The 15333-nt window shown below is 47.4% G+C and overlaps 1 protein-coding gene across 1 annotated transcript in view; it reads left to right on the forward strand.

The window, feature by feature from the left end:
* The first annotated feature begins 6209 nt into the window (after positions 1-6209).
* The window catches only part of RTN1 (reticulon 1), a 117842-nt gene continuing 108718 nt past the window's right edge, over positions 6210-15333 (forward strand). The window contains exon 1 of the mRNA XM_064422977.1: positions 6210-7005. Coding sequence (XP_064279047.1) covers positions 6837-7005 — 169 coding nt within the window. The 5' untranslated portion in view covers positions 6210-6836. The remainder of the gene's footprint in view (positions 7006-15333) is intronic.

Consider the following 15333-nt stretch of genomic DNA (forward strand, 5'->3'; position numbering starts at 1 on the left):
TACACTAAAAGGAGCAATCTCTTGTGGGTTTTGGAGGGGATTGTGGGTTTTATCTCCACAGGCTGAGTCTCTGGTGCCCTCTGTGCCATGACAAATCATCAATGAAAACCATTTGCGTCTCCTCCAGCTCACAAGCTGTAATCTTTGTTATCCATGGGTTTCCAGAGATGTGCAAATGGTGCATAATCAACACTCAGAGCCTGATAAAGGCATGGATCAGCATAAATCAGGACTCAGAAGCCAACCCCTAATGGACTGGCTGAGGAGCTGGGTAATGTACAGAGCACTCTGTGCACAAATAACTTCTGATGTAATGCAAGGGAATGAGAATTCATTAAAAAATCTGTTTCTGCATCTCTGGCTGTACCTTTCAAGTACCAGCCCAGCTGTCCTATGATTGACACAATTCTGGCCAGACCATTGTCCCCCTTTTTTCAGCTCCTCCCTAAGCAAATTTGTGGATATTTTAATTGTAATTATCTTTTTGTTTGCTTTCAGTGTTTAACCAGGATCAAACCATTGCCCATATAAACTTCTGGGATGGTCTGCTCAGGGCTCACACGGACTGTCTTGTCTCATACTTTCCTTTCAGCTGGATCATTAGCAGTGCAATTAAATAGCACCAGACCCAGTGGTGTCAGTCTGAACATTTTCCTCAGTGATGACTGGCCTCTGAAACTGCTCTGCCAGGACTCACAGAAGGAAGTCCTGTTCCATGCAGCTGGGAATCTATACAGGACAAATTCTAATGCTTCTTCTTTTAGTATCTCTGGGCTGGGCTCCCAGGATGAGCACTGTAAAAGGACTTTTAAAAAGATAATAATAGAAAATAAAATATTTATATATATATATATATATATTAGATTATAGATAGATTATATATAATACATACACATAGAAATATATAAAATCTATATTCTATATAGATTATATATAGATTTAATATATCTACATATAAAAATAATAAAATATTATTATTCTGAAGATGTTCCTGAGCAGCACTTGCAGTGGCATGCAGAGATCCTGCTGCCTCATGGAGGATGCACTTGCAAAGAATATCCTCAGATGAGACCATGGATTCAGATCCAGACTCCTGGGCCAGCCCCCTCCAGGACAAGGAGCCATTTCAGTAGCTGTGTGCTCTGGAGGGGAGTGCAGAGCCTTTCACACCCTTGGGTGGTGAATCCAGCTGCCAAGCCCTGCTGAAACTAGGCCAGTGCTGTGTGAATCTTGTGTGTCCCACCTACTCACCTGTCTACTCTGCTCAGCTCTCCCTCTGCAAAGAGGTTGAAGCTGGAAGAAGGGAGAGCTGGCCTTGTTGGGTTTCCTCTTCCCTGACACCTGACCAACACCCACCCATGGCTGTGCCAGCTCACAGGTCTGACAGTTCTGCTGTTTGGGCTCCTGCCACTGGATTTCCTTGCAGAAGCTTCTTTCCAGGGAAACAGAGGTGATCCTCAGCGCTCCTAGAGCAGCTGCTGATGTGCAGGGATGAAGGATGGAGCAGTCAGTCAGGCTTACCCAGGGAAAGCACCACCTTTAATCACGTTGCATTACAACTGGAGGGCTGCAGAAGCTGAAAGCTCTGGCATGATGTGGGAATTAAAGGGCCAGGCAGGGTCTCTGTGCACTGCTGTGATGCACCCAGCAAACCTCAGAGCAGTGAAAGTGAAGGGAGGTTAAATTACACAGCATGCAGGGAAAATGCTGTTATTTAGACTCTGGTGTTGTTGAAATTGCACTTAGTAAAGATCCAAGGTGAACCAGTCTCCCCATTTTACAGCATGTGGTAAGAGTGGGGCTATCCAGGAGATAATTTCAGAGAGCTGCAGTTTTGGACTCGGTACCTGTCTCATCTCTGAAGTTGTTCTTTGCAAAGGGAAGCACTCCCTACACAGCTGTTTGTCTGGGAAACCTGGAAGGGTGTGATCACACCTGTCCCTTCTGCCTTTCCTGGCCTTGACCCGTTGTCCTGGCACTGAGAAGCTTGTGCCTTCAGAGCAAAGCTGGGTCTAAGACCCCTGGCTGGTGCAGACACTCCAAATTCCAAAGCAGTCTGGAGCAGGAGCCTGTGGTGGCTCCCAGGAGGGCTCTGGGGAAGGTGGGGAGTGGATGATGCCTTGAAGCTGAGTTTGGGGTACCTCTTTCCAGAAAGACCTGAAACATTGCCACAATTGTGGCAGAGGGGGAAAAGATGGAAAGGACCTTGGAGGAGCTGCCTGGCCCTGCTTCACTGCCAGAGCTTGTGGAGATGGACAGGGAGAAGGGGGAAGACCAAAACCCCAAAGGGCTCCCTGGGAAGGATTCTGTGGACTGAAAGATGATGAATGGCCTCTGCTGTGGGGCAGCACCCACAGGTCACCTCTCCTCTCAGGCCTTTTGCCTCTCTGTGGTGACAGTTTGGAGTGGTTTGGCTTGCCCAGGAGGAGTTGTTATTCTCACCAGGTTTCCAGACTCTCTTTGGGTGTTCCAATACCTCTCTATGCCTTGTAAGGTGGGTGTGTGCCAGATGAACCCCACAGCTCTGGGGCTCCTAGGCTTCTGTGTCCAAATGGGATCTGATTGCAGGCTGTGGAAGGGAATTCCTGCCTGCTGGCCAGCCCAGTGCTGCCACACACTGCCAGAGGTTTGCCTGTGTGAGGGTGAGGATGTGAGACACATGGAAAGCAGGGGGGCTGCAGTGCAGATGTGGTGAACTGAAAAAGAGACTGCAGCTCCTTCAGTGTTGAAATATTTTCTGTGGGACCGGGGAGGTTGTTTTACTTATCTTCATTTTCCTATTTATGTCAAAAGCCCCCTTTTCCCTTTTTTATACTCTTTCCTTTTTCCTATTGCGATTCATTTATTCTAAAACCTTGAGAATAAATCCTCAAGGAAGAGGAGATTATTTTTTTCCATTGCTGAATCCCTTGATATACCCTGCCAGGTCCTGTGCTCTTTACTGGTAATGTTACATCTGAGACCACAAATCCCCTCAAGGTTCAAAGTCACTTTGTCCCAGCATTGTGCAGCATCCCCAAACACAAAGGGCTGTACTGGAAAAAGAAGCAATTTGTGTGTCTGTGTTCTCAGACTTCATACATTCAGAGGTTTATAATGTCCAAAGGGTAGATCGAGATAATTAAATACCAATAAGCAGAGATAAATGAGCCCCATGCAGGTCAGACTGCTGCACAATACAATACCAGCTACCAGGAGCTTTTGTAAACACTTTGAAAATAAAAAGAATTCATTTTTGTTCCTTGTGCCACTTAAAACTCACACCTCTCTTAAATAGGTATTAGATTAAATCTTCATCCAGCCTGATTTTCCTATGGGGACCTTAAAAAAACCCCTGTAAATTAACTTCATGCAGGACAGCCCAGGTTGTGCCAAGCTCAAAGTTCTCTTTACAGCATGAAAAATGGACGAATCAAGTTTTTTTAATGTTGTCTTATTGCTCCTGTTGATTTTTTCACTCATGCTGGCAAACCAAAGCTTTGCTATCAGAAATGTATGTACCACATCTGTGATGGTCAGTAGGAGCTCAGGGTTTGTATCCAAGGTTTGAAACCAGACCTCTGGTTTTCCCTTGCAATATTACATGGTGATGAGCAGTGCTGACTATATTGCATGAGGCTGTTCCAGGTCACCTGAGGACTGTACAGGAAATGGTGAAATAAAGTCCTGGGTTGCACTGCAATTGGGATTCCTGAAGCAAAAAACCCAAAAAACAAAACAACCCCAAACCAACCCCCCCCCCCCAACCAAACAAAAAAAACCAACCCAAACAAAAAAACCCAAACCAAAAAACAAAATCAAAACAAAAGAAACAATAACAAAAACAAAAAAAATCAAAAAACCCAACAAAAAACTAAAAAAAATACCACAAAAAAATAAACCCAAAAACCAAACCAAAGCAAACAAACAAAAAACAAAACAAAACAAAACAAAACAAAAAAAAAACAAAAAAACCCACCCCCAAAACACCACCACCAACAACAAAAAAACACCCAACAACTTCAAGCCCAACCTTTGACCAATCAATGCCCTGTCAACCAAACCATGGAGTGCCACCTCCAGATATTTCTTGAACATCTCCACCACCTCCCTGGGCAGCCTCTTACAATGCTCAACAACCCTTTCCTTGAAGAAGTTGTTCCTGATGTCCAACCTGAACCTCTCCTGGTACAACTTGTGGCCATTTCTTCTTGTCCTGTCCCCTGTTCCCTGGGAGCAGAGCCTGAGCCCCCTTAGCTCTGTCCTTCTGTCAGGAGTTGTGCAGAGCCACAAGGTCCCTCCTGAGCCTCCTCTTTTCTCCAGGCTGAGCCCCCTTCCAGCTCCCTCAGCTGCTCCTCATCACACTTGTTCTCCAGGCTCTTCCACAGCCCCTTCCCTCCTCTGCAGCCTCTCAGGGTTTTTCTTGTCATGAGAGGCTCAAAACTCACCACAGGATTTGAGATGCAGCCTCCCCAGTGCCCAGTACAGAGGGACAATCACTTCCCTGGTCCTGCTGTCACATTTTTTGGTACAGACCAGGATGCCATTGGCCTTCTCGACCACCTGGGCACTCTGCTGACTCCTGCTTGTCCCCATTTCTACTCAGTAAGCAGAACACACAATCCACACTCTTCCTTCTCAGTCTTTTGCTGTAGCAACCCTGCCTTGTCCATGGAGCAGCCTCAGCCCACGATAACCCTTTGGTCTGTGGCCATGAATCATTCCCAGTGGCTGTGTGCACACATCCTGATGATGCTGCCTTATCACAAGGCCTTTGTGATGGCCCATTGCTCACACAGCAGAGCTGCCAGGGGCTCAGTGCTCTCACAGCCCTGCTCCTGAGAGCTTCAGTCCATTGCACACTCACACAGACTTGTGGGGCATCCCAGGGAGTGGATGCAAAGGAAAACTGGGAAACCTGAACAAGGATGTGCATTAAGAACTAGGGGAAAACATATTTTTAATAATATATTTTTATTATTAATTTCATTAATATCAGTGTTGATATCATCAGAATCTTGCTGAACTCATGATCAGACATTGTATATGTCAAAAGGGGAAGCATGAATTTGGAAAATTGATCTCCTTTGCTCATGAGGTAAACCCTGATGTTATGGGATGGGATTTGGCATTACAACCATGATGACTAAAATCATTGCTGCTGATGTGCAGCAAACATGTCCTACCTTGAAATAAAGAAACTTTCATTAGCCTGGGCATGTTCTTGACTGTGAGGCTGGTGATGCCCTTGTCCCACTGCCCACAGAAGCTGTGGCTGCCCCATCCCTGGAAGTGTTCCAGGCCAGCTTGGATTGGGCTTGGAGCAACCTGGGATAGTGGAAGGTGTCCCTGCCCTTGGCAGGGGGTGGAACTGGATGGTCTTTTCTCTCTTAAGTTCCTTACATCCTAAACCATTCTATGATTCTCAGGCAGCAGCAGGACAGAGTGAGGATAAGGGTGGCAATTCCCTGGGAAGAGAACACAAATGGAAATCCTCAAGGCTACTTTTGAGGATTTTCATCTTGTATTGTGGTTTAACCCTGGATTTCCCCCCACCTTGTCTGGAAAAAGTGGAAACATGTTCAGTTTTCAAGCATAGGCTTGCTGTAGCTGGACAGGGTCTGAAGCCTGCCTAGGGATGCTGACATAGAGACCACAGCTGGAGATCCACTGCTGCAGCAGGCAGAGAGCCAGGTGGGAAAGGAATCTTCTGGCTGGGGCAATTATGCTTGACCTGTCACATGACAAGAGAGAGGCCCTTCTGCAAGGCAGGGGATTTATTTCCTTGACCTGCCAGTGCCAGAACACTGTGCAATGCAGGAACCATCCCATACCCTTCACCGGAGCCCATTTCCTCATCTCTAAAAGGACAGCAAGGAAACTTGTTCCTAGTTGACCTCAGAAGTGGCACAGATTGTGTGAAAGCAGAGACCCTGCCCTGTGCTTTCACCTTTGCTGTATCTCATCCTGCTGCTGCTCTCACTGACAACAACAACAACAAACCAACCCCCCCCCCAAAAAAAACAACCAAAAAAAAAAAAAAAACCAAAAAAAACCCACCAAAAACCCAACAAAACCCAAAAAAACCCCATTTCTCATTGCCGCGGTACACACATTACTTTTGTGAGGCAGTAAGCAAGCAAATATAATGGCACAGCAACAACAACAACAACAAAATCAAAATTAAAAAAAAAAAAGAAAAGAAACGAGAAATAAAAGGCCCCCCAGACACCTGCTGTGAGTTTATTTTGACAAGTGCCAATAAGCTGCGATCATGTCGCCGCGTCCTGCAAACAGAGCGGAGCCAGCCGCGTAAACAAACCCGGGGGCAGAGCGCGGCTTCCCTCGGGTTAGGGGCTGGCGGAGAGAGGGGATCGGGCCGATTTTAGGGTGGGCTTGCGGGCAGCTCCCTGCCCTGCCGGTGCGGGAGGAGCCGGCTCTCCCGGCCCGGCTGCGGCGCCTGCGGGATGCTCTGAGCGCAGGGATGCGGAGGAGGGGGAATGCGGGAGGGGAGAGGGAGGCGTGTGCCTGCCTGCCCGCCTGCCAGGGGGCATTTCTTCCCTTCCCCGCACAAGCCGATGCCTACCCTGCCGAAGCGGTTAAACGGGGGAGAGCGGCAGCCCGGCTGGCAGCTCGCTGCCCTGTGATATGCCAGCCACAGGGTGACGCAAGGGCTGCGAGGCTCCAGCTAACAAGCCATTTCCACCTGCGTAACAAGCGCTAGCGGAGATAGAGCGGCGGCGGCTCCCGCTCCGCGCAGCCGGCCAGAGCCCCAGCAGCAGCATCCAGCCCGGCGGCAGCGCAGCGCTCCCGCTGCATCCCCCGAGCCGGAGAGCAGCGGCCGCCTGGCAGGCAGCATGTCAGCCCCGCCGGACCCGCAGGAGCTGCTGCTGGCGGGCGCGGGGGTGCACTGGGCTGCGGACGGGGCTCCGCTGCGGGATGGAGATGGGGCTGAGCAGCGGGAGCAGCTGGGTTTCGGCTCCGCCAGGGAACACCCGCCCGTTGCCATGGCGACTGCATCCCCAGGTAAAAAGGAGAGGGGTACCCAGGGATGCTCAACAAAGGGGCCCTGGCAGCAGCGTCTCACCGTTGTCTCGTTGCTGAGGTTGTCTCTGTTTTCCTCCCAGCCTGGCTGCTTGGAAACATTGCCAGTTAGTGAGCGCATGTGGGGAAACAGAAAATAGCGAGGAATTGCGGCCTTTGCAAATAGTTATTTTTTGCTGATGTGGGGGAGGGGGGACGCAGGAGACAGCCAAGTTAAAAGCTCTTTGCAGTTTGTTAGGCACAAGACAACGAGATTTCAGGCAAATGTCGAAAGGCATTTGATTTCACCTGGCTTGATGTGGATCTGTCCTCATTTGTCGTACACCTGTTCACATCTGGAGTGACAGATCTCAATGGACTTACTTCAGCTATTCCCTGTGCACCTGGAATTCCTGCATGGCCACTTATGTTATTTCAACATCCAGCTTTTAATGGTGTGCCTATTCTGAAATGTTTGCACATTTTGTGCATGCTTTTGGGACTTGTTCATTTATTTGTGGACTTCTTGCTTGCTGTGTTTTCCACCTTTTGAGCACAGATGTGTGTTCAACTTCAGGTACATTCAGTTTAGGGTCTGCAGGTTCATTGATTTTCAGTTTATTTTTGGGATGTGTTCAATTTCCTTTGGTTTAGGGTTGCTTTCTTTAGTAGGTGTATTAACAGCAGGTGTATATCTGTTAATGGACCCCAGGAGGCTTCAGATCCCCATAGCTTCTGGTAGAAATGTTTGGGGAAAAATGACTCTCTTTCATTCTGGGTGACAATTCTCTACTTTCTTTCCCCCTGCTGTCAGAGAACCCAAAGAGCCAGAAGCCCCAGCCCTGGGGGAGCTGATGCATCCCATCTCCCTGGGAAGTAGATGTTTCCATTACAGAGCCTGAAGCATTAAAGTTGTCTTGAGTAAGTTGAGGGTCAGGGCTGGGGACAGGAATCGATCTCTGTTATGCAATAGCTGCAGGAGCATTAGGAACTGCGTTTTTGGGCTGAGTCCCTTCTAATCCCCTCCAGTCAATCAGCACAAAGAGAATCTGGCCAGGAGCAGCACAGTCTGTGTGGCTGTGTGTGTGTTCTGCTCATACCCACACGTGTGTGAGTGTGCGTGGTGCCCGTGTGCGCTCCCGACACGGATGTGTCCCTGCTGCCTCTCTGTCTGTCTGTCTGTCTGTCTGCCTGATGTGACCGAGCTCGGGGGTAAAACAGGACCTAACACCCCGCAGCTGATGTGGGAAATGTTTTGCCCTGTAGCTCTGGGCAGGCAGCTCGTCTGCTGATGTGCTGCTCATTCGCTGAGCTGAGTGTTGGGTTGTGAAACGTGACTTTCCACTGGAGGCAGAGGGCTGGGAATGCCAGGCTGTGGGAATGTGTGAAGAGGGGCAGGACTGGGGTCTCCAGGTAGGGCTGCCTCAATCATACAATGGCACAAAGAAGGGGGGAAAAGAATCTTGTGAGTATATTTTTTTGTTCACTGGTGGATAAAAGTGTGGCCATGCTGAATCTTAGCATACAGAACAAAGAGGGGTGGTGTCTTAAACTGTGTAAAACACCATTAAATGGAATCACTGTGGAACTGCTTGCAATTAATGAAGGCTTCTCCAGGCTTGACATGGCTGTAGATTTACACTTAGAGAAGGCTTAATAGACAGATGGAAAGAAAAGAAAAAGAAGGAAAAGAAAAAGAAGAAAAGATTAAAAAAAGAAAGAAAGAGAAAGAAAGAGATGCAAAGAAAATTTTCAGCTTTTGGAATCCTCTGCAAAGGGGTTTTAGACATGTTTGTTTGCTTGTGCCAAACTGTGGCAAGGTGGAGGCAAAGTGAGTGATAAAGATATTTTTTTGGTGTTTGCTGGCTGTGGACTCTCAGGCTGTCAAATCAGCAGTACTGTAAGAGTAGTAGCGTGCTTTAGACATTTCCCATTTTGTTTTCCCTGTTCAATAAAGAACTGTTGTGTGGCTGTGTGCGTGTCTGGCCGACCATGGCAGGCAGAGCAGCATCCCAGGCAGTGCAGCCCTGCAGTCTCCCTCTGTTTGTGCCTGCAGCAGCTGTATTTCTGTGCCACACTACCTAGAGAGCCACGACTCCCGCCCCCTTCACCGGGGGAAGTAAATAATTTCCTTGTTCTCTCTGTGTGACTAAGTATTCATAAGTTTCTGAATAAGAAGACTGTCATATTGTTGAATATCTGAAACTGTCAAGCTTTTCTGAAAAGTCTTTATTTCTCCTGCTCAGAGAGAGATTCCTGCCTGTTCCTAAGCCATAGGAATGGACCCAGCAGGAGATACACAGCTCCAGCTTTTTTACAACACTGCCATAAACTCAAACACTCCTGACACAATGGGCTGTCTGGGGACACTTTAGACAAGGAGCAATCCATCCAAACAAGAGTGAACTGGACAGAATAATTCTCAGGTAGCTTCCCAGCTCGTCCTGTGTTCCTCCACACCTGTCAGACCGGTCTTTTTTTTTTTTTTTTTTCCTTTTTTGTGAAAACCGTGGTTATGCTTTCTGAGGCAAGAGCAGGGTCTGGAGTCTGGGAGATTCTTTAAGCATGAAAATATATAGGGGGAATTTATCACAGGTTGTGCAGATATTTTTTTTTATACAACCTAAAAATTTGTAAACTTTCCCTGATCTTGGCTTTTGTTTTAAGTTTGAAAACCAGCCAGGGATTGTTGAAAGGTTCAGGAATATTTTCAAGCTGGCCGTGGGCCCGGCTTTGAGCCAAGCTGGCTTTGTGTCAAAACCTGGTGAGTGGTTTCTGAATGATGAAAAGCAATGGATTTCACTCCCCATTCTTTGGATCAACCAAAATCAGCAGTGATTGAGACTGCAGAAAAAAATTCCCACGAGGAGTGGAAAGCTCAGAGATTTCTCAAGTAAAGTCTGGGCAACAGGGAGCTGCAGATCCCTCATCAGCCTCTCCTCTTGCAGGGCTCCAATGAAGATAAACTCCAGTAGCTTCTGATCAGAGATAAGGCTGTTTCTCTTGCTTTTTTCCTTGGCCCCTGAATTTTGCTGAAAATGTCTCCTTCCTCAAAGTTTTCTTCCTTCCCAAAAATGAATTTGGTTCAGGGTGAGAGGACCTTGCAGGCAGCTCTTGTGAGGACTGGTGAGGGAAGCAGTCCTGAAGGGCTGGTGAGGAATTACATGTTGGTGAAGAGAGCCCCATGTCACCCAACACACCATCTGGTCACAGATTCTGTTATTTTATTTTTATGCACCAACAGTGATTAAAGTCCCTGGAGAGGAATTATTTCCAAAAATATTACACAGGCTAACAGGCATTCCCCAGGATAAATACATATGGTTTCCTCCAGAGAAATGGCAAAATGGTAGAATGGACTGTACCTCCATGCTGGATGTGTTCTTCAGAGAAAAAAATAGCAGGGAAAGGGCAGGAACTCATAAAAATTGTGATTCCTGTGTAAGGATCTGGGAAATTTCATGCAGCCTGGTGCATGGGTGGGTGTCTGCAGGGTGATAGATCACTGGTGTCGTGCCCCCATGTCCATGCAGCTGAGATTAGAGAGCTGCCAGCTCCCGCTCACTCCAGGCCTTCAGAGAGGCCACAGCATCAGGACATCCCTGGCAATCCTGGCTCATTTCCAGCTGCCTCCAAAGCCAGGTCACATGTGGGGTCCAGCTGCCCAAAGGAGGGGAGGCCAGTGCCACAGGGGATGGCATCAATAACTGGGACATGTCTATAGGGACAGGATGGGATGGTGAATATGGCCTGTGGGAGCCCTCCTGGAACAGCATCCAGGGGCTGGCTGGGGTCCCCTGGGGGATCAGTGGTGTGGAAGCCCTGTGCTCGTGGGAATAGAGCAGCCATTTGGTGTGTGCCAGTGAGGGGCTCAGAGCTGCTTGGATGAGGCAGATGAGCTGAGGAACAGCCTCTGCCTGCTGAGGAGCAGGGGGAGACCAAATCCCAGGAGTGCTTCACGCTCTGATAGGAGCAGATATAACACAGAAGACTGTGAGGGGTGTTGGCTCCCACTGCTCCATGATGAGGACTATCTAATGTCAGTGCTTTAAGTAAAGACCATTTAAAAAAAAAACCTTTCTAATCCCCATGGGTTTGAAGGTATGTGCTGTGTACTCAAATGCTCTCACCATGAGATACCCACCAACCCAAGCCTCTGCCTGCAAGGGACTGCAGTGAGGAGCTCCTGCCATAAGCCTCAGTTTGCATGGATAATGCTGCACCAATGAATCTCAGTTTATGGTTTCTCTCCAATTACTGGCAGCTTTGCACCTCAGTATGAAAGAGATTTCTGGTGGTTTTCAGGCAGGTTGAGAGCCCCGTGGTTCACCTGGGTGGAGAGAAGCAGGCATGGACATGAGTGTCTGCACTGCTTGGGTTTGGCACTGACACTTCTTGGGATGTCAGATCATGGACAAATGCAGCAGATTCCTCAAGAGAAATGGCTCTTTGTGGCCTTGCCACCCCTTCCCAGGTGTTGCTGTAGGAAGATCTCCCCAAACATCCATAGCAACGTGCTGCTTAAAGCCAGTACACTGGAAAGGCCAAGACCCAAAGCCTAATTTTTCAAGTTGCTGTAGAAAAGCCTTGATATGGTGGATCCACTGATCCAAGCATGACACAGGGGAGCCTCAGCAGGTGTTTGGAGATATGTCCTGAAGTGCCAGGCAATCCTGCTCAGACTGACCCACCTGAGGCCAGATTTAGTCTCACTTTGGAAGAGTATATATTCATGCCAGTTCTACTGTCAACATTTTAGTCCTTTCTGATTTAGAGAACTGAATTTAGTTTTTCCTCTGCTGTCTGGATTAGCCACTCACAGCTTCTGATCTACTGCTGTGAGTGAAGGGGACAGAGATCATTTGGTGGAGGTTCTCCCCATTCCCTGGTGTTTTGTTAGTGCAAGCAGATTCTGCAGAGGGACAGAAACAAAGCGGATTTCTTCTTGGATCTTTCTGTTCTGGTAATCCTCATAAAGCTTGAAAAAGTAGCCTAAGCCCACAGTTAGCCATCCAAAAAAAAAAAAAATCCTGTTGAAGTACCACCCTTCATTCTCACCTGGGTAAAGTTGGAGCAATGGCTCCTGTTGGGCTTTTCCAGAATTGCTCTGCATTTGGGGTGCTCTCAGAGGTGCCTAAAACTCCTGGCATAAAATCTGTGCAGCAGTGTAGTACCCAACTCCATGCAGATCAAAATGCAGCTGGTTTTTCCCTATTCCTCACAGGGATGCAGATAGTTCTGCCTGCTTTTACAATGCTCTGCATTTTACTGCCACGCTGATGAATTTCCTTCAGCCTTCGGGGCTGCAACTGGGTTGAGGAAGAGGATGAGGCAGATGAAAGAGTAAAGTAGTACCAGGGAGGGTGACTCACCTGCCTTATTTTAACCTTCATCACTCAGTAATGAAATGTTTTATTTATAGATGAGGAACTGAGGGGGAGAGTTTGGGGAGGAGGAGAATGGTGTGGAGAGGAGAGGCTTTGGATGTCCCAGTTACTGCAGGTGTTGGGTTTTGTGAGTTGCAGTATTTTTCTGGGCTGTGAATCTCCCCTGGGCTGGGTAGTTCATTATCTCTCACTGCTGCCAGGGTCCCAGCAGACACATCTGTCTCCTTTTTCCTTCAGCTCTGGAAATGCCACTCAATGACATGTCTTATGCCTTGTTTTTACCATAAAACCTGTACTGTGCAGGTGTCAGTCTGTCTGGGGACAGCAGCCCCAGAAAACGCCTGCATGTTGTCTCTGTTTCAGTCCTCCCAGAAAAGTCTGGGCAGATCCCAGGTCTGTTTAGCACTCACACACCTTCCCACGAGGGACCCTGCCCAGCTGCGTGGCCTGGATTTGGCCAGGATGCTCAGGACTAGAGTTAGGCTCTGCTTTCAGCCCTGAGGTCTGAGTTCACCCCGAGATCTAATTATTTACTGCACAAGAGTGTTAGCTCCAAGTTCCTGAAGCAACCAAGGAGTTGTGCTGCAGCTCTACATCTCAACTCACAAACTCCATCAACAGGGAATGGAGTTTTTAAATGGGTGACTTCTTAGGAATTTCCCTCACTCTCCCTCCTTAGAAGCTGGTGCCTGTAAAATGGGCCAAGTACGCACGGAGATTTTTCATTTTTAATGTAGCATTTATGTCTGTTCTTCATGTGCTGTTCTCCTACTTCTAAATCAGGATTGCTTTCAAAATTTTGGAGGTTCTTGTTTTTCTTAAGTTGTTTGCTGTTTGCTTGGTTTTTTTTCAAAAGAGAAGGTGGCCTCCACATGGCAAACCATGTTTCAAATAATGAAGCATTATTTGTAATTAGTTTTCTAATTTAGGAGAAGCTGTAGAGTTGGCATGATTCAGCACTCAGGAGCACACCTCACATTTAGTGTTCTTGTTTTTTGAGACATTTCTGATTTATGGTCAGTCTGTTCCTCCAAGAAACCTTCAACAGTGAGAATAAATTCTTGGCAGTCACCTGCAAGGCAAGACTTGAAATAGAGAGAACCTTAATCATCTATTTCAGTCCTCCTTGTTTCAATGAAGTATTTAAGATTCTAATTTTATGGAACGTAAGTGCATTCTTTACAGTTATTAAAATTAAGATGGTCTTAAGTATATGCATAAAGGTGAGAATGTTTTGTTTAATTTAGGGATAAATGAGGTAGAAGATATATCATGTATAAATTGGCTTTATTACCCATTAGACCAGACTGCTTCAGGACACTTGTATGTAAAATGGAAGCACCAGCACTTACCCATCTCATTACAGCACTGTGAAAATTAACCTTTAAAGAGATCAAAAACTTTGAATGAAAATCATAATCATGTTGCTGTAGTTTATTTTGATCTATCATGTGCTTCTAGGTGAGAATAAAAATTGTTAGAAATGACTACATCCTTCATAAGCCTGTCACTTTCAAATATTAAGGTGTTACCTCACAAACATTGGCTTTGTGCTTTAATATTCGTTAAGAGAGGGCTTTCCCACCTTTATTTAAATAACAGCTGATGAAAGAGTTACTTGCATATTTCTCTCACTGCTGTTATGAGTCGCCTGCCCTTGATGCAGCCTCCTGCTATCATGGGATCTGGTGTGAGGAAAGGTAGCTGCTCCTTCAGAGATGATTTGGACACAATTGCCATTAACAGCTGCAGATTCCCACCATCCCTCCCTGAGCAGTGGCTCCCATCCTGGATGCAGGGCTGCACTGGGGTGCAGGAGGTGATGGGGCAGGGAAGATGCTTTCTGCACCAGGGTGACTCTGCAGACCTGCAGAGTTATGTCAGCTCGAGGTTTTCTGTGCCATTCAGGACATGAGTTATGGCTTATTTTTCAGCAGTGCTGAATTTATTAACTGCAGCTGATTTATTGCCTGTAGCTTTAAAGACATTGAAGGGACTTATTAACTGTGGCCAGTAAAAAGCAAATGCACGGGGCAGCCTTGTCAGGCTGGAAACTTTCCGGCTTCCAGTCCCTCAGGATCTTGTGCTTCTCATCTCTGAGGGGTTTTTTTCCTGTCTAGATTGTCAGTCCATGTCTTGGGTGCACATGTGGGTGCCCCTGGGTGAGCCCTGTGGCTGAGAAAGAGGAAACACCAAGTCTGGCCAGGGCTTTGTAGCCCAAACACAGCCCTGGATGCCGTCCTTCACCCCGCTGGAGCCCTCATGGACATTTCAAAGGCACAAATGCAGAAGTTACAGATCCAAATGACATCCCCAGCTTTCCCTGCACTGCATTAGTCACTGGCTGCGTGACCAAAGAAAAATCCTCACCCTGGGCAGGCTCTGCAGCACAGCACAGCTGTGCACAGAAGGGCTGCAGACAGCCTGAGCCATCTGAGATTCTGCTGATGTTCTGCTGCTGAGCCTGGGCTCCTCCACAGCTCCCAAAACACTCAGGGGCACCTGTGAAAGAGCTGCTGGAGGGACAGACTCCAGCAGTTCTTTCTTCTTCTCCTGCATTTAAGGGTTGTGATTGATGTCTTGTGAAGGCTGACCTAGAACAGAGGCCAGACAGAGCTAAAGAACAAAGCAGGGATTTATTGAAAGGCCTCAATGCATCCACCTTGGGCAGCACAAGAGCCCAGCCAGGATTACACCCAAGATGAACCAAAATGGTCACAAAATGGACAACTGGTCATGGGGTCTCTCACTTTTATAAATTCTGGTCCATTTGTATATTGGACTTAATTGTCCAATTACAGCTTTAGGTTATGAAGCTTATCCCATCCTTCCTGGTTTTCTCTCTTCATTCCAGTGTTGTTTCTGCTCTTGGGCCTGAGATTTGGATCATTTGTCCTTGGTCCCCAGATAGAGCAGGAATTGTTTGGTTTCCCTGCTCTGTGCA

This window comes from Passer domesticus, chromosome 6 (assembly GCF_036417665.1).
Source record: "Passer domesticus isolate bPasDom1 chromosome 6, bPasDom1.hap1, whole genome shotgun sequence".
NCBI classification, from domain to species: Eukaryota; Metazoa; Chordata; class Aves; order Passeriformes; family Passeridae; genus Passer; species Passer domesticus.